Source organism: Onychostoma macrolepis, chromosome 15, assembly GCF_012432095.1.
Source record: "Onychostoma macrolepis isolate SWU-2019 chromosome 15, ASM1243209v1, whole genome shotgun sequence".
Taxonomy (NCBI): Eukaryota; Metazoa; Chordata; class Actinopteri; order Cypriniformes; family Cyprinidae; genus Onychostoma; species Onychostoma macrolepis.
The window spans coordinates 19,618,803-19,637,039 of NC_081169.1; the positions used below are offsets into that span (position 1 = coordinate 19,618,803).

Consider the following 18,237-nt stretch of genomic DNA (forward strand, 5'->3'; position numbering starts at 1 on the left):
AGGTTTAAAAAGTTAAAACATTAAGGTACACAAGCTGAACGAAAAAGCACACTTTCAAAAGATAGACCTTTGTACCTTTTTACCCCAAAAGGGTGCAAATTAGTAACTTGAAGGTACAAATTAGTACCTAAAGTGTACATATTAAACCTTTAAAAAAGGTACAGCCCCAGTGACAGCTTTTGTACCTTTATTTCTGAGAGTGTAATATGATGGATTGATGTCTGTGATGATACTGATATTAATCATTTGGGGGAATATTGTTAGTTTCATGTTGCTTTAACATCTGGAAGTTCATTTCCACCACGTAAGAAAAAAATATATATAGACAAAGTTATGATTTACCAAAGCGTGACTTTTTTTTGTGACATAAAATTTGAAATTATAACAAAAAGCTGAAACTAAAAGATTCATAATTAATAATAAGAAATTCATAATTATGACATAAAAGGTCAAAATTAAGACAATTATTACATATGTGACCCTGGACCACAAAACATAAAAGTCATAAGGGTACATTTTTTTAAATAATTGTGACTTTGTATGTTACAATTAGATTTTTTTTTTTAGCTTATAATTTCAACTATTTAGCTTTGTCCTGTCCTGTCATAATTTGTGACAATTTCGTCACAATTTCAACTTTTTTTTTTTGTTTGTTTGTTTTTTGTTTATTATTATGACTTGGTATCTTAATTTTGACTTTTCATGATTTACCAAAAATGGGCTTCCCTAAACTTGTTGTAGGATCAGAACGAGTCAGACAAACTAAGATTCGATCAGAACATCGAAACATGAGGAGCCGAAATTCCAGAGAAGCCCAACAGGACGTCATAAATCTGTCTGTGGTACTCTGGTGCCATGAGTCTGGAGCAAGCCTAACCAACAAGCCTCTTTCACAGAACAGCTCGCAACATTAAGACAAAAGAATACTTATTGATAAGTACAATGCCGGAAAGAGATCGTCAAATTTGGGACAAGTAATCAAGACTGATGGTCAAAAAGATGGCCATCACATGCGTTCCACGCTGGAAATCACGAGCTTCCTTAGATTGACTTTTCCCCCCACAAGACAAAGACTGAGACTGAAATTCTTTAGGAGACCTTTTAACCTCTCTCTGGTCTTCACCGAACATGTCCCTATGTCCTACATAGAACTACACTACTAGACTTTCTTTTTCATATGCATATAAAATCATCCTAAAAGGACATTTCTAGGCATAACACTACATTATGTATGTAACCCACACATTAGACTATCATGTTTTAAGCACATATTATGTATGTCTTTCTAATAACTATTGAATGACTTTAGTCGTGTTTGGTATGTATGAGTTTGACAATTCTAGCTTGAAACGTTTCTTTCAATTAATTCTGTGTCAAATGTATCACATTCTGGTTATAGAAATCATGTCCAAAATTATACTTTACAAGAGCGTGTAAAATTTGGACCATGTGACCAGATAACAAACTGATTTATGATGGGAGGAACACCCCTAGCTAAGATAATAGCCTATCTAATTGGTCAACACACCAGTTGGGAGGTGTTCCAAAAGCCGAGTTTAAAAACTCAGGACACCATCAAACCTCCCCTTCACCCTTCTGCGCTCTTCTTCAAATCCAGCTTCTCTCAGCGTTTTGACGCTGCTCTTTGAGCGCCATTCCAGCATGCGTCGGCCTGCACGCCAGCTGCTACCACAATGAGAAGAAAAACCACCTAGTCTCGTTACTCATTTTATTCTTTTACTTTAGTTTCTTTTCTTTCCGTTGAGTCTCGTGTTCAAAAGTTAAGTTTGCCGCAAAGTCCAGCTCCGACTGCACCCGCTTCAAACTTCAACCAGCAACGGACTCCAAGACCATCCTCAGCCAACGCCCAACCATTGGCTCCCCAAGACATCACCTCAACGACTACTGAACTTCCAGCCAATCACCAACTCGGGAAAACCCCTTTCCTGCAAGGACAATGACAGAAGGGAATCCCTGTAACACAAAGGCAACGCAAGCAAGTAACCTCCAGGTCCAACTGAGCTGGTGCATTTAATATAAATTTTAGCCTCATTGAGAAACTCAAGGCGAGGGTTAAATAAGTGATTGATGGTTGTTCAGGTCTATGCAATAGCACATATTGCTGTAAACTTGGGATTTCACATTCTCATTCTCTTAAACTCATCCTTTCTCTCTTTCTGCAACGTGTGAATGTGTGAATGCATGTTCATGTGTTAGATTAGTTTATGTCTTAGGTTTATATAAATAAAGTCTTATTTATATTGAAAAGAGAAGTATCTTGTGTTTTGTGCTTACAAGTTAATGTCTTAATCTGCCGATCTTGTTACTGTGCTTATTAATAGTGTTTTCACTATATTTTGGATTTTAATATCCAGTGCAGAATTAATGTTATACGGCTCGTTCAGTGAATCGCCGGCCGACTCGGTGATCAGCTAAACAGTGATTCTATTCAAATTCCCTATAAAATCATAAATGATTCCCTTTGAGCTAAATTATTAATTATTTAATATTAAACCCTACATTGTGTAGATTCAAAATATTTTTATAATATTTTTATAATATAATGTTTTTATGGTGAATTTATCCAGCCATAAAACTTTCAATTTGTCTTGTGCACATATTACCCATAGAGTAAATGCACCAAGTAGAGAGACATTTTACACATCCGTCAACTTTTGAACAGTCTTTTCCTTTCTGTCAAAGTTGTGTTTGCAGTTGTGTCCACACTGTGAAAAATGGCACTGTCTGGAAGAACAAAATGGGATGATTCCATTGTCACCAGCAGGAGATTTAATGGTTTTCTGTGACAAAGCTAAATGATGCTTCTCCACTCTCTTTCTCTGTCTCTCCCTGTCTGTGCGCACTCTGCAACCTTCCATACACCTTCTGTATGTGACACTGTGTTGTTTGCATTACAACAGATGTGGCTTGTATACACTTATAGGTGTTTGTAAGCATGCATGTTTTTCACCACATAATTATATTAACACAATGTGTAGGATGTGTAGATTTAATACGTTTGTTGTCTAAGGCAGCAATTCATCTCATCGGGGTATTTGTACATACTTCTTAATTTTGTTTACTTGAAAAAGTGCGTTGTTATTACCACATAATTTGATTTTAGTTGTGCAATATTGTTTTTAATTAAAATTGTCATAGTGTTTCAAAGAAGCACTCAGGCACTTTTAATAATAAAGTTTATTACCGAGGCAACTGTAAAGTCACTGTCAATGCTGAAGGGCACCAACAAAATAAGGATGTTAGCATAACTAAACCTGGGCTTTGACTAATATTTGAATTCTTCACTGAGCATTTTTCATTATTACAAAACTGAAGAAATTGACCTTTAAACTTGAGCCTAAGGTCATACACCACTTCTCATAAAACCATTTAACATTTGATACACGTTGGATGACTGCAGTATTCTAAGTGTAAGTAATAAAGCAATCTTTATCTGTCTGTGTGTGTCGATAGATAGATAGATACCCAAGTACCCTAATCCTACAAATTTAGGTGACATTTCAGACAAGTCTATTTTTTTAATTGTCTGTTTGTATATAGGGCCTACACAGAAAAAAAAAGAAAAGTTGTGTAGGATTTCACTCACAAGAAATTATGAAGAAACAGCAGGGAACACATTGCAATGTAACATTTTGAAGTAGAAAGACTGAAATAGTATGTTCTTTTAAAACAAATTACAATAATCTTTGTCCTAACATAGAAAAATCATTTTATGGTGCATAAAACTTACCATGCGATCAACAGAAGTTTGTCTCGATAAAACAATAGTTTTACAGATAAAAAGATTGATGTAAGCCTACACACACACATATATACAGTGGGGAAAAAATTATTTGATCCCCTGCTGATTTTGTACGTTTGCCCACTGACAAAGAAATGATCAGTCTATAATTTTAATGGTAGGTTTATTTGAACGGTGAGACACAAGAATAACAACAACAAAAATCCAGGAAAACGCATTTCAAAAAAGTTATAAATTGATTTGCATTTTAATGAGTCAAATAGGTATATGATCCCTTCGCAAAACATGACTTAGTACTTGGTGGCAAAACCCTTGTTGGCAATCACAGAGGTCAGACGTTTCTTGTAGTTGGCCACCAGGTTTGCACACATCTCAGGAGGGATGTTGTCCTCTTTGCAGATCCTCTCCAAGTCATTAAGGTTTCGAGGCTGACGTTTGGCAACTCGAACCTTCAGCTCTCTCCACAGATTTTCTATGGGATTAAGGTCTGGAGACTGGCGGCCACTCCAGGACCTTAATGTGCTTCTTCTTGAGCCACTCCTTTGTTGCCTTTGCCGTGTGTTTTGGGTCATTGTCATGCTGGAATATCCCATTCACGACCCATTTTCAATGCCCTGGCTGGCTTCATCATCCCTTTGATGCGGTGCAATTGTCCTGTCGCCTTAGCAGAAAAACACCCCCAAAGCATAATGTTCCCACCTCCATGTTTGACGGTGGGGATGGTGTTCTTGGGGTCATAGGCAGCATTCCTCCTCCTCCAAACACGGCGAGTTGAGTTGATGCCAAAAGAGCTGGATTTTGGTCTCATCTGACCACAACACTTTCACCCAGTCCTCCTCTGAATCATTGACAAACTTCAGACGGGTCTGTACATGTGCTTTCTTGAGCAGGGAGAGCTTGCAGGCGCTGCAGGATTTCAGTCCTTCAGGGTGTAGTGTGTTACCAATTGTTTTCTTGGTGTCTATGGTCCCAGCTGCCTTGAGATCATTGACAAGATCCTCCCGTGTAGTTCTGGGCTGATTCCTTTCATGATCATTGAAACTCCACGAGGTGAGATCTTGCATGGAGCCCCAGACCGAGGGAGATTGACAGTTATTTTGTGTTTCTTCCATTTGCAAATTATCGCACCAACTGTTGTCACCTTCTCACCAAGCTGCTTGGCGATGGTCTTGTAGCCCATTCCAGCCTTATGTAATTCTACAGTCTTGTCCCTGACATCCTTGGACAGCTCTTTGGTCTTGGCTATGGTGGAGAGTTTAGAATCTGATTGACTGATTGCTTCTGTGGACAGATGTATTTTATACAGGTAACAAACTGAGATTAGGAGCACTCCCTTTAAGAGAGTGCTCCTAATCTCAGCTCCTTACCTGTATAAAAGACACCTGGGAGCCAGAAATCTTGCTGATTGATAGGGGATCAAATATGTATTTGACTCATTAAAATGCAAATCATTTTGTAACTTTTTTGAAATGTGTTTTCTGAATTATTTTTGTTGTTATTCTGTCTCTCACCATTAAAATAAATTTACCATTAAAATTATAGACTGAGCATTTCTTTGTCAGTGGGCAAACGTACAAAATCAGCAGGGTATCAAATATTTTTTTCCCCCACTGTAACTGTATATATATATATATATATATGAAGGCCTATATTATAATTTAGCATTTTCATATTACTCAGATTGAATTATAATTCCTAATTCAGTTCCAAATGGCACACAATACTAAAGCTAAAATATTGAATTATATATACTTATGATATGATATCCAATTATTAAGAAAATGGAAATGTATTTCTGACATTCTGCCATGAAAAAAGCCAGAGGCCTCCCACCTATTAACTGATATATTATATAAAGTCTTTGTAACTGTAATCTTATTCTGCATTTTTCAGTATGATTCGTATCTGTAAGATCACCCAAGACCGCTTTGACCCCTTAAGCGTAAACAACCTACCACACAGTAAAAAGACACAGTCCCCACTGGATTTGATCTGTTATCTACTGCGGAACTGAAACACGCAACCCTCGCTCCCTTTTTTCTCTCTGAGATGGTTGTGGTTGTATGCTTTGCTTAGGTGCCTTTGGGCGCCTGTGCTTGATCTTCAGTGGTTCACTGAGAACTTGTTATGACTGCACTTTGTTCCCCTGCCACTCGTTTGGCACGTTTTCCCATGGCTGCCTCGAAACTTGCAGTAACATCAGTGAAGGGCAAACCCTCTTCACGAGATTATCAATTCAAACCTATCCTATGCATTATGTTACCGCTACCTCTCAAGCACTCACTGAATTTAAATGAAGTTTCTAGGCAATTATTATTCATTGGATTGCAGGACATTTAAACACCTTATTAGAATGTGCATAAAATCAGACTTAAGGGAGAGTGCGGAAACTGTGTTATTTTACAGATTATGGAGCTGATTTGGCAATTGTTGCAGGTATTGTGGTTAGACGCGTCGGAGCTTTGCGAACAATGCCTGATGATAGCGTGCTGCTATTTCCATAACAATGACACATAAAAACGTTCCTCCTGAGAAATCGGTTCATTTGTTCATCACTCTCAGACTTGATGTACGTTACGGGTGTGACTTTTTCTGAAATGAGGGAATGAAAGTATCGCTTAACAAACCATAGTAGCATAATAAATCTCTGCAATGCAGTCCTGGCCATTTTTAACAACAACTGTGGCTAAAGCCTTATTACTTTTAAATGGCTAAACAGGGGAGCAATATAGCTTTTAATTCCATAGGGTTTTAGAGAATATATATTCTCTCTCTCTTTATATGCATATGGATTTAAAAGCTCTATTGCTCCTATATTTAATCATTTAAAAGTAAAAAGCAATGTCAGATAGACAGACAGACAGACAGATTCAGCTGAATGAATAATTCAATGACTTGCTTATGCAGCCATTTCCTGATAGAAATATAGCTGTTCCTGAATGAGTCATTGTTTAAAACAATGCACATATCAATATGCTAATATGACTTTCAGCTAGTCTTTATTTGACATTTACATTTGGAGGCTTTCATATAGTTCAGTTGTTTGTTACAATATGTTTTATTTTTGCTTTATTTTGGTCTACGAAAAAGTTGGCTAAAACGTTATATTTTCAATGACATTACAGATGGATGCAGATGATGACAGGGTTTCTGTCTTTGAATGATAAGCATGGAGGAATGTATTTAATGGACTGAAGTCAGTAAATAATTCCTGTGACATCATGTTAATATTATAATTCTATTCAAATTAGTACTATATTTTCCATTGGGAGAACAATCAGTTGCATGAAAAATGACTGGAATCATAAACACCTAGTTTCCGTACTGACACATTTTTTTTTAGGACAATTCTGTAAAATAGCGTTACATGTAATATTTGGGTTGTGTGTAGTACTAGTGACATTGAACTTTTTTTGTCAGCCAATTTATAACTATAAGCTTTTTTTTTTTTTGTCCCTCCATGTCCTTCAAAATGGCTGTAATGTAAAAATATCACTTCATTGTGAAATCATTTCAAGGCTACAGTACGTCTACACACAAGTGTGGGTTTCGGCTGTGTGTGATTGATGCTTTGTGCCCATTACAGTTCTGAGAAGATTACAAGTTAGTCATGGTCTAATGTTATAGCACCAAGGGCATGTACTGTAGCAGGACCAAATCCTTTTCCTAAGTCTTTTCCACTCCACAGAGATTATTTTCCTTTTTCAGGGAAACGTCCTTGTGCTTATGCAGGAAATCTGTTGTAAATGTTATTAAAAACAGATGCGGGTGAGAGCTTTAAATATTCCATTAGCATAATGATACAACAGCATATGAATTCTGTGTATGTGCTATATGAGCCTGTTCGCTTTAAGATGCATAAGGCATGCTGGAAATGAAAGCCATTTCAATGCTAATGTGACGCAAAGTCTGGTGCCGAGGGTGAAATGCCATCTGTATGGCTGCATCAATATGCCTCTTCATTTCAGCCTTGATGAAAGGGCGAAAATTCTTATATCGAGGGTCCATCTGTTCAATCAGAGCAATTAGTTTATCTAAACTGACGTCACCTGGCTGAGTTTGACCTGGGCTGATTAGATCTGGGAGGTCGGGAAGGTTGATGAAGCTGCGAGATACACACACACACACACACACACACACACAGAGAGAGAAAGACAGAAGTTTCATACGTTAGCCTTGAAAAGCATAAATGAGGAAATTGCTTGCATGCAGCCATCTCTCTGGTTGTTTGTATGTGGGTTGAAAGTCTGTTTACATGCTTATTCACTTCATTGACTGCATCACTAGGTAGTTGATGCATAATGTTTAAGAATAATTTTTATTGTAAATGAATGTCAAAGGGAAAAGGTATATATTTACCTACTTTTCACATTTTAAAATCACGATTTTGCCTAGTTTATTTCACATGACCCTATATAACAGGGTAATATATAATATAACGTTGTAATTTGATAATTATTGATTTTAAAACATAACAAGATGGATATATATTCAATATAAAATGATGCAAATAGAAGTTGTTTTTTAAAGCCTATCGTCAATATGATATGAATATTCAACACGTTCTCACTCCCAACTCGTCACATATTGAAGCTTGGTCAGGACCACTTGGTGTCGCTTTTTGACGCTCAAGGTAGTCCTTTGGCATCAGTTTTCAACTTGCAGCAAGTTGCAGGGCCCTCTGTTGCTTTAAATAGGAAACACTTAGCGTCAATATGCCGACGCGATACTGGGAATTGTATCATCATGATTAAATTATATATTGGGTAATAACATTGCCATTATTGCATATGTTGGGGTGTGATTTTTCAATGTTAACAGTCACAGCAGTTTTATTTATATTGCATTATTTACACATTTATGAGCACATAACCCAACCCTGCCCCTAAACCTACAATTTGCCAATAAAACACAATATATAACAGGCAAATACAACTACCGTCATAATTTATTCAAAAAGTGTTAATATTCCAAGTCTTCCGAGGCAGAACGATTGATTTGTGAGAGGAATAGACGCGATCGGCGTCTCCGTCCCCCGTTAAGCTCATCCTGTATGCTGCAGTCCAGTGTTGCCAAATAATTTTCAGGGGAAGTTGCTAAAGGAAGGCTGATTTGTTGCTAAAAGTTGCTAAATTATGTTGTGATGTCATTGCACGATGACATCATCACATAATTACGATTCAAAATTGTTTCACTGCATCAAATCTCAGCAAAAAATATATTTTATATATGTTAATTTAGTTTTGTTCGTAAAGTAATGCAATGTATAATGCAATGTTAAAATATAAATAACTAATTTTAAACACAACATTGAATTATTTAACACACATTTTTGAACGATTACAATTTAAGTTTTTTTTTAATAGCTAGTAAACTAGTAAAACTGCACATTCTGATTAATTGTAGTTTTAAGCAGTGTAGCCTATTAGTAGTAGTTAGTAAGTTACACTCTAATAAAAGTCTGTAAAAGTAGGGCACAATCTACTATGTTAACATGAATTTTAAATTACACATTGTATTTTGTGGTTTGGGGTTACAGGGTTACAACGGATAATGGAAACTTGATAACAGATAATGTCTTGGAAAATTTAAATCTGCTTTGCAACGATTTGTATCGTGAACTTGAATTGAATTACTGGAAACTTTTCCATTTTTCTAGATATTTTTCTGACAGTATAGTAACTGATCAACAATTTCAGGTAGACTACAAGCTACTCACAGTGTGTTTCATTAAACTATTATTATTATTGAATTGAACAATTGCGAATAGCAGCTAACTTAATTTATGTGATGTGTGTACTGCTAGGCATCTTTGCTTTCCTCTTTTTGTGTAATTTAGATGGAAAATGCGACTTTTTATAGTAAGAGTCACTTATCAAAAAGTTGCTAAATGTTGGCAAATACATTTTAAAATAGCTAAATTTGTTGCTAGGTGCTTTTGGAAGAAAATGTAGACAAGATAGTCTAAGAAATTGGTAAATGTAGCAACAAAATTGCCAAATCCGAATCGATTTCAAAAAATGCCCCCAGCCAGAAGAAGCCTTACGTCAGCCTTGGTTGTGAAATGCTATTGGCTCTTGTGTGCCTCGTGACTGATCGCGTCATGCTAGGGGATGGTAGTATGCTTTTGAAATTTTAGTGATGGAAATTTTGATTCTTTCAAGAGATTCGTTCATTTTCAGTTCGTTCACCAAAATGATTCGTTCAGATTCGTTCACTGATTCGTCCAGTGACGATTTCTTCATATTACATAAATACGCCAGCAGGTGGCGAAAAAGAGTGTATTATGTGTTATTATGTCTTAAATCAACGATTTTTAACGAGTTATTATGTCTCAATTCACTTGTTACAAAAAACTGATTTGGCTTTATTAAAATGTGTGCCTAATACTCATTAAACAAATGAATAAGTCTAAATAAATGGTTCAGATGACCAAAACATAAGGTTTTCTTGCATAATTAACATTTTTAATAGTTTGGACAGTCCTTTACACATTCATAAATCTGGGATTATGTTAAACGTGGAGTTATGCTCTGTATGTTAAATATGAATATATAAACAAGCGTATGTGCACAGTATGCGCTTGCATTCGCTTTCTGCTGATTGCTGAACGAGACTGACTCAAATGACCGACCTGCCCGGTACACATTCACGAACTACATGTACCAGTTCGTTTAATTCATTCACGAACGAGATCTCTCTCTGGTTCAGACTCAAAACAGCGACTCGGTCAGTGATGGGCGTTCGTTCAGTAACAACCGTTCGTGAATGAAAAAAACAAACAGTTGTTGAATGATATGGCGAGCTCAGCTCGTGTAGTTTGGCATATTTGCAGCAAAGAAAGAAATTTACACTTTACCATTGTAATGAAAACTGAACCAGGTGTTTCAGACTTAAGTGGTATTTTTTGCAGTGGTAAAATGCCAAACTACACGAACCGAGCTCTACCTGTGCGCCATCATTATCATTCAACAACTGGTTCTTTATGTTCACGAACGAGGTCTCTCTCTCGTTCAGACCCTAAAGCAATTCGGTCAGTGAAGGGCGTATTCCTTCACTACATTCAACAAATCACATGCTCCGTCACATCTCATACTCGAATGCTATTGGCTCAAGGTTTAGTCAGTCTTTGACAGGATGGAACGGTCCGCAGAGCTAAGAGCGTCACGCAATGTTGCCAATTTAGCAATTTTGTTGCTAAATTTAGCAACTTTTCAGACTACCCCAGCAACTTTTTCTTCCAAAAGCACCTAGCAACAAATTTAGCAATTTTTTAAAATTTATTTAGCAACTTTTAGCAACTTTTGATAAGTGACCCAGAAAATAAAAAGACACACATTTTCCATCCTAATTACACAAAAAGAAAACCAAAGATGCCTAGCAGTACACACATCACGTGAATTGAATTAGCTGCTATTTGCATTTCTTCAATATAATAATAATAATAATAACAACTGAATAATTGAATAATTGTTCATTTATGATAGGCTACACTGTGTTATAGCTTGACTTGCGATTGTTGATCAGTTAGTATGCTGTAAGAAAAATGGAAAATATAGGCTGCTAGTAATTTTCCAGGACGTTATCCATTATCCATTGTAACCCTAAAACACAATGTGTAATTTAAAATACAGGTAAAAAACCAAAACCGTAAAATTCTTTCATATTAACATGGTAGATTGTGCCCTATTTTTACAGCCTTTTCTTGGAATGTAGCATACTAACTACTAATACACTGCTTAAAGCATAATTGTTGAGAGTGTGTTATATTACTAGTTTACTAGCTATTTAAAAAAAAAAAAAACTTAAATTGTAATCATTCACAAATGAGTTTTAAAATACAGTTATTTATATTTTAATATTATTTTATGCATATTATTTTACAAACAAATCTAAATTAACATATATAAAATATATATTTTTGCTGAGATTTGATGTTGTTACACAATTTTGCGCCGTGATTACGCAATGACGTCATCGCGCAATGACATCACAATGTCATGCCTAGTTCAGACTGTCAGCCCGAATCCGATTTTGTGCATATCCGGATGGAATCGGATTTGAATAACTGACTGTCCACACAGCATATAGCAACTGTTCATATCCGATTTGTGTGTCCATAAGTGCTCTTTCGTTTTTACTGAATGTGCATTGGTTTCTATAATGCCGTTGCGTTGTTATGACTACGCTAAAAAACAACAGTAACAGCAATACAGATGTTGTCTTACCGTCGCGGTTGCCTGTAATATTATATTTCGTCTTGTGAGGCAGTGGCAGAAACGCAGGAAGCTTAAATGTGTGGCTTTATTCTGTGATGCTGTCTCCCCTACTTTGCTTTTTTTTTTTTTTTGGTCTCTGCTACTTTCAAAACACAAAGAGGTATGCATACTAGCAGTACATTGTATTTTCTGCTTGACTTGCACTTCGCAAGGACACAAGCTTGTTTCTGCAAAGATCAGCATGTTTTCTGCAAAAATGTCTGACGTGTTTATGTTTTACGTGGCATGAGGACGCGAAAAAGCTACGCTAAATCCGATCTGACCATTCAGACTGAAACGGATTTCCAGAAATGCGATTTGAATAGGATTCCAAACCACATACGAATGTAGCACGAAACGGATTTGCACAAATTGGATTTCATGTAGTTCGTTGCCTTTCAGACTATTTAAATATGATCGGATTTCAATCGGATTTGGGCTGACAGTCTGAACCAGGCTTTAGCAACTTCTAGCAACAAATTGACCTTCCTTTAGAAACTTTCTCTGAAAATTAGTTGGCAACACTGGCGCCACGCTGCTCTGAAGGGAGGAATTTTAAGTGAACGAGAAATATGAGTCAATGGATGACTTGAACGAGAATGATTCGTTCGCCAAAAAGATTCGTTCAAAAACGATTCGTTCACGAACGGAACATCTATTTTGAATGAGATGTGAGCGCGTTAACGGAGCGGGATCATTTGTTCAGCGATTAAAACCTTATGTTTTACACTCTTCTTCGCATAAAGACATCGTATAGCTTCAGAAGACTTGGAATGAAACACGACTTGTGTTTGTATTCCTTTTATACTGCTTGTTTATGGTCAGTTTTTGCAATAAATACCTGTGACTGCACTTATATTTGCCTGTTACGTGTTTTATATTGTTCAGAGGTGGGTAGGTTTAGGGTAGGGGTGGGGTTAGGCGCTCCAGTTAAAGTATAAATTTATATAAAATTATTTCTATTTTTTTTTTTACAAATGCATGCAAACCATTAAATTAACACAAACAACTGTAAACAAAGGGAGGACCCTGCGCTAGAGGGGTACCTTGAGCGTCAAAAAGCGACGCCAGGTGGTCCAGACCAAGCTTCCATAGGTGACGAGTTGAGAGTGAGAACGTGTTGGAATATTTTGTGCATCCCTAATGTTAGGCAATATGAGGTTAAAAACTGCATATATAATAATTATAAAATAATTGTATTAAATTATTATTAAAATTCAAATTTCTGTTTAAAATATTAAAAACCTGTCTTAGACTTCATAAAATTGTCAATTTTGTAAAAACAACAACAACAAAAAACAGTTACCCCTAACAAATAAAACCACTGAAATCTTTGTACATTTATGGCTGTATTCATCAAAAATATGTAAGTTATGGTTTCAAATTTCTGTTGTACCACTAGCAACCTATTCAGATTACCATTCTGTATTCTCATGCTTAAATACACCCTGCCACATTTCTTCTCATCTCAGACATGTTTGAACTGTACATATGCATGTGTTAGGGCAAGAGTCAGCCACACTGAACTTCAGCTACCATGAGAGAGGCACGTAGCCATATTTAAAAGACAGATTGCCTGCAGCTTCAAATGACACAGGGGAATGAACAGCAAGGCCTTTTACTGTTTGCTGCGCTCCGAGGGGGCTCAAAGCAATGATCAAGGAGAGGGAACAAAAATGTGATTAAAGACTGATGCAAGACAGATGCAGGCACCCTGTCTTCTAAAAAAGGCGACAAAACGTAGGACAGAAAGCTCTAAGTCCCTTTCATAAGAACCATTTTCATTTAATCCTGAGGTTTGTATATAATCTATATTATGCTGGTTAAAGGAATAGTTAAACCAAAAATAAAATTTAAAAAAATCTGAAAATCGACTCACCCTCAGGCCATCCAAATTTGTTTCTTCATCGGAAGAAATGCTCACCTTTGGTCCTCTGCAGTGAATGGGTGCCGTCAGAATGAGGGTCCAAATAGCAAATAAAAACATCACAATAATCCACAAGCAATCCACATGACTCCAGTCCATTGATAAACGTCTTTTGAAAATACACCGACATATTTGTTTGTAAACAGTGCTTGATCTGTGCATATTTCTCTCTTGATTCAGACGATATGAATTTTTCACTGGAGAAAGCAGTATTATTGGATAGGAATTTATAATATATGGTATTAATTTTTTTGATTGATCTGTGATTACAAACATGCAGGTTTTCACTTCACAAGGTGTTAATTGATGGACTGGAGTGATGTGGATTACTTGTGGACTATTGTGATGTTTTTATCAGCTGTTTGGACTCTCATTCTGACGGCACCCATTCACTGCAGAGGATCCATTGGTGAGCAAGTGACGCTCGCATTGCTCAGTAAATGATGTAGTAGTAATTCAGGATGTTTCAGTCTCCCAGGCATCTGTCAGATTTATTTTCCTCTGAATATCTTTGTAACAAGTCTTTGAAATATTCAAGTGACATAATGCTCTCAAACATCTTTTGTCACCACTTCTGAGAAGATGAAAAAAGACATCCGCTTGCATCATGAATTTTATTCATTGTGTTTTCACAACAGCAGTAAAACCTTGGGGGCCGGCCCCTCTCAATAGCATTCACACAAGTGAATAGCAGTCACAGAGTCTGACCGACATCAAGAGAGTTTATGAAAATAAAAAAAGAAGACTTGAGCTCATTATGCCTCTTGTTCCTTTGCCCTAGGACGGCAGAAAAAGAACCTATTTGCTGCTGTGGAAAGTTCAGCAAACATAATTCATGAAAAAATTTGATTTTTTTGTCCATGGAATGAGGCACATGAACACAACTGTGCGTGCAAACCCACACACACACACACACACACACACACACAAAAGACATATGCAACCACACTACCTTACACATATCGATGTAGCGCATGTGTGCACCGTATACTGCAGCGATCTACAAGATATGCACGGAAATAAAATTCTGTTTCATTTAGACATTAATCTGTCACAGTTCTCCAGGCAAGACACAATGACCTCAGCACCAAGCCTGCAGGAAATCACAGTGGGGGTGCAATGGATTTCATTTATAATTCATATGGGGCGCAGAGCATTTTATTCTCCACAGCAGAGGCTTATAGAACCAACCTAAAGCGAAATCTGATATATTTCATTAAACCTTATATATGGCTCATTAATTATCCTTCTGTGAAGCTCCCTGATGTATATCTCTTTTCAGGAACCCTTAAGGGCCTAAAAATGTCATGGGTGCCAAAGAAATTTGACAATTTATAGTTAATAAAGGCTTAAAGGGATAGTTCACACAGAAATGTCAATTCTGTTATCATTTACTCACCCTCATGTCATCGTTTGACGTTTTTTAGTTTATGGAACACACACACACACACACACACACACACACACACACACACACATTTGAATAATGGAAGACAAACAGGTCCAGTGTTATTTTTGGACCCTACTGACTTTTATTGTATGGACGTTCTTCAAAATATCTTCTTTTGTGTTCTGCAGAAGAAAGAAAGTCATGCCAGTTTGGAACAGTGTTGTTAACTAAAACTAAATGTTTTTTGTTAATTTAATTAAAAGTGAAATAAAATGAAATATTAATATTAGATGAAAAACTTTAAAAAAAAAAAAAAACAGCAAAAAAATTATAAATGTTAACTTAAATAAATACTAAAAATAGAAGAGAAGAAAATAAATTAAAGCTAAATAAAAATATATATTAAAATTAAAAATTATAAAAGCACATACCAAAATTACTAAATCTAAAATGAATGCTGAATAAAAAAGCTAATTCAAAATAAGTATATAAATCCTACTAAAATATCACTATAAATGATTTCGGATTAACTATCCTCTAAGTGTGTGTGTGTGTGTGTGTGTGTTTTCCAGCATTAAAAACTTTCTTCCATCCCAGCTTAGTTGATTCATCCAAAAATTGTAAACAGTATGGCTATGGCACTATTAAACATGGCTCTTTTTTCTTTGAACACCCCAACCAGTCCAGCATAGCAACACAGACTGAACCAGTGATGTAATTTTTTCAGACCAATGACAAATGGGGGGAGCGTTTATTTAAAGTTACACACTCCAGCTCTATGTAACCCTACTCATTGGTATTAAATTATGGACCAAACTCAAACAGTGAGAAATGTTTATTTAGCCTACGCTGAACGATGCTAACCAATTGATCTTTTGCGTCTTGTTGAATAACTCAGCAGAAACAGCCCCCTGGTGGGATTCCTGCCACTAGCACTACAGTGACATTGTCTGAATTTGCAGCTGATCCCAGTTTGGCAATGTGCAAAAGAGTATTACACCAGCGCTTTAATCCAGACACATCTGGAGCATGCTGGTGGCGTGCTAATCAGCTCTGGGAGGATTAGCATCAGGCTAGCGTCATTCCGCAAGGCAAGTCTTGTCTAGTCCAGCTGAAAGCTTTCGTTCCATTCTGAAGGAATCTAGTGGGATGGGGACAGTCACTATTCGTTTGACTTTGATGTATGCTAAGTCTGTTTGCCATGTCATATTTTCTTGATCCTAAAGGTTTGAAAGAAAATGTGTTTGTTATTCTACTACTCCACAACATAGTATTACATTCCGTTTCTATCAGGGCTGTTATATCATAGATATGTTGAACTTAATATTTAGTTTTGTGGTCTATAAATATGACTTTTTCAATACTTGATTCTCGAATATCAACATTGTCCTCATCCCTGTCCTCAATACACTACAAAAAAAAGAATGTTTAATGATGTTAAATCAAGATAAATTTACTTGAGAAGCAAAATTACTTGTATGTCTTGTTTTCTGAAAAAAAAAAAAAAAAAAATGTAATCTAAATTAAGGGAGTTGATACTTAAAACAAGAAAAATATCTGCCAATAGATAAATTGGGTAAGAAAAAAACTTAATTCGAAGGTTACCCCATTTGTTCTTTGTTTTAATTTTTAGACTTTTATATTTATGTCAGTTTGCTTGTCAAAGTAAATATATCTTGTTTTAAGAATGGTAAAGATGTTTTACCAAAAAAGACAAAAATACTAAAATAATTTTTGCAGTGTCTGTGGTTACAGACCACTAATAGGTTACATTTATCCTAGCATTTATGAAATCAGCTTTGTAAATGGTCTAAATTGTCCCTACAAAGTAAGAAAGTCACTGTGTAGTAATAAAATGATGTTGTTATTGTGGTAGACATGTCATTATCATCTACGGTACATGTCGGATTAGTTCATAAGCAATTACATCTGTTGTTTATTATGCCTCTTGTTGACTTGTAGTTGAAGTATGTAATTAAGTGCTCAAATTTCCTCCCAAAGGAGGAAGGAGAACTTATTTTGCCTCTGACTAGAGACATTTATGAGTCTCAAGTTGAAGTCTGCAATTGTCACATCTAATTTCTTACCAAGTTCAACTTTGCTTCCTTTTACAGACTGATCCATATACCGCCGTTAAAACATGACGATCTTGAAGCACACCAGCGTCATATGGCATTATTTCTGACCTCAGTATGTGAGGAAATAACGTATCAAAATATCTTCTGGGCATCATAGTTTGTAGCACTGGATCTTGAGCGAGACAGACAGTCCTGTACTCTAGTTCTGGACTTATCATCTTGGGAGATACTCCTTTGGCAAACCAGAATGGTTGCTGGCTCTGAGGGCCTGGTCCACAGTGCTGATGTATCCATCAATCAGCCGTTTCATATCTGGGGTGAAGGGGTCAAAGGTGGGCCGTCGCGCACCTGAGCGCTTGAAGTGGCCATCCTTGTTGCACTCAGCACAGAGGAGCTGCTCTTCACTGACACGGGTATTGAGGAAGGAAGTGATGGATCGTAATGTGGGCACCAGTGACTCCTGCAACTCCTCATAGTGCACCACCAGAAGTTTCTTTCCATAACGCAGCCAGTCCAACACATGAGAAGCCCACCAGGAGGCATAACTACCCACAAATTCGGGCCACTCTAGAGGGAGGAGAAGTATAAAAGTATTTTAGGAAAAACGATGCATTAAGAGCTGGGGGGTGAAAACTTTTTGAATTTGATGAGGGTAAATTTAACTTATTTTGTCTTCTGGGAAACATGTAAGTAGCTTCTGAAGGGCAGTACTAAATGAAAAAAAAAAAGATATTTAGGCAAAATAAGAAAAATGTGCATTCTGTTCAAAAGTGTTCACCCCCCACCCCCTTTCAGTTGTCCTCAGTGTGAAAAGATGGATC

The 18,237-nt window shown here is 36.6% G+C and overlaps 1 protein-coding gene across 6 annotated transcripts in view; it reads right to left on the reverse strand.

Annotated features, from left to right (window-relative positions):
• Positions 1 to 18,237, reverse strand: part of LOC131554185 (sialate:O-sulfotransferase 1) — a 67,900-nt gene that overhangs the window by 22,310 nt on the left and 27,353 nt on the right. Inside the window, exons 9-10 of one of the 6 annotated variants that reach the window (XR_009274355.1) lie at positions 17,426 to 17,983; positions 7,813 to 7,868 (exon numbers count right to left, since the gene is read on the reverse strand). Coding sequence is in view for 4 of the 6 variants with exons in the window: in XM_058799386.1 (XP_058655369.1) it covers positions 17,631 to 17,983 (353 nt within the window). In the remaining 2 variants the exon portion in view is untranslated. Of the gene's footprint in view, positions 1 to 6,792; positions 7,869 to 14,556; positions 18,127 to 18,237 lie in introns of those variants that run through there. The other 5 variants (XR_009274356.1, XM_058799390.1, XM_058799391.1 and 2 more) reach the window with 5 other exon arrangements.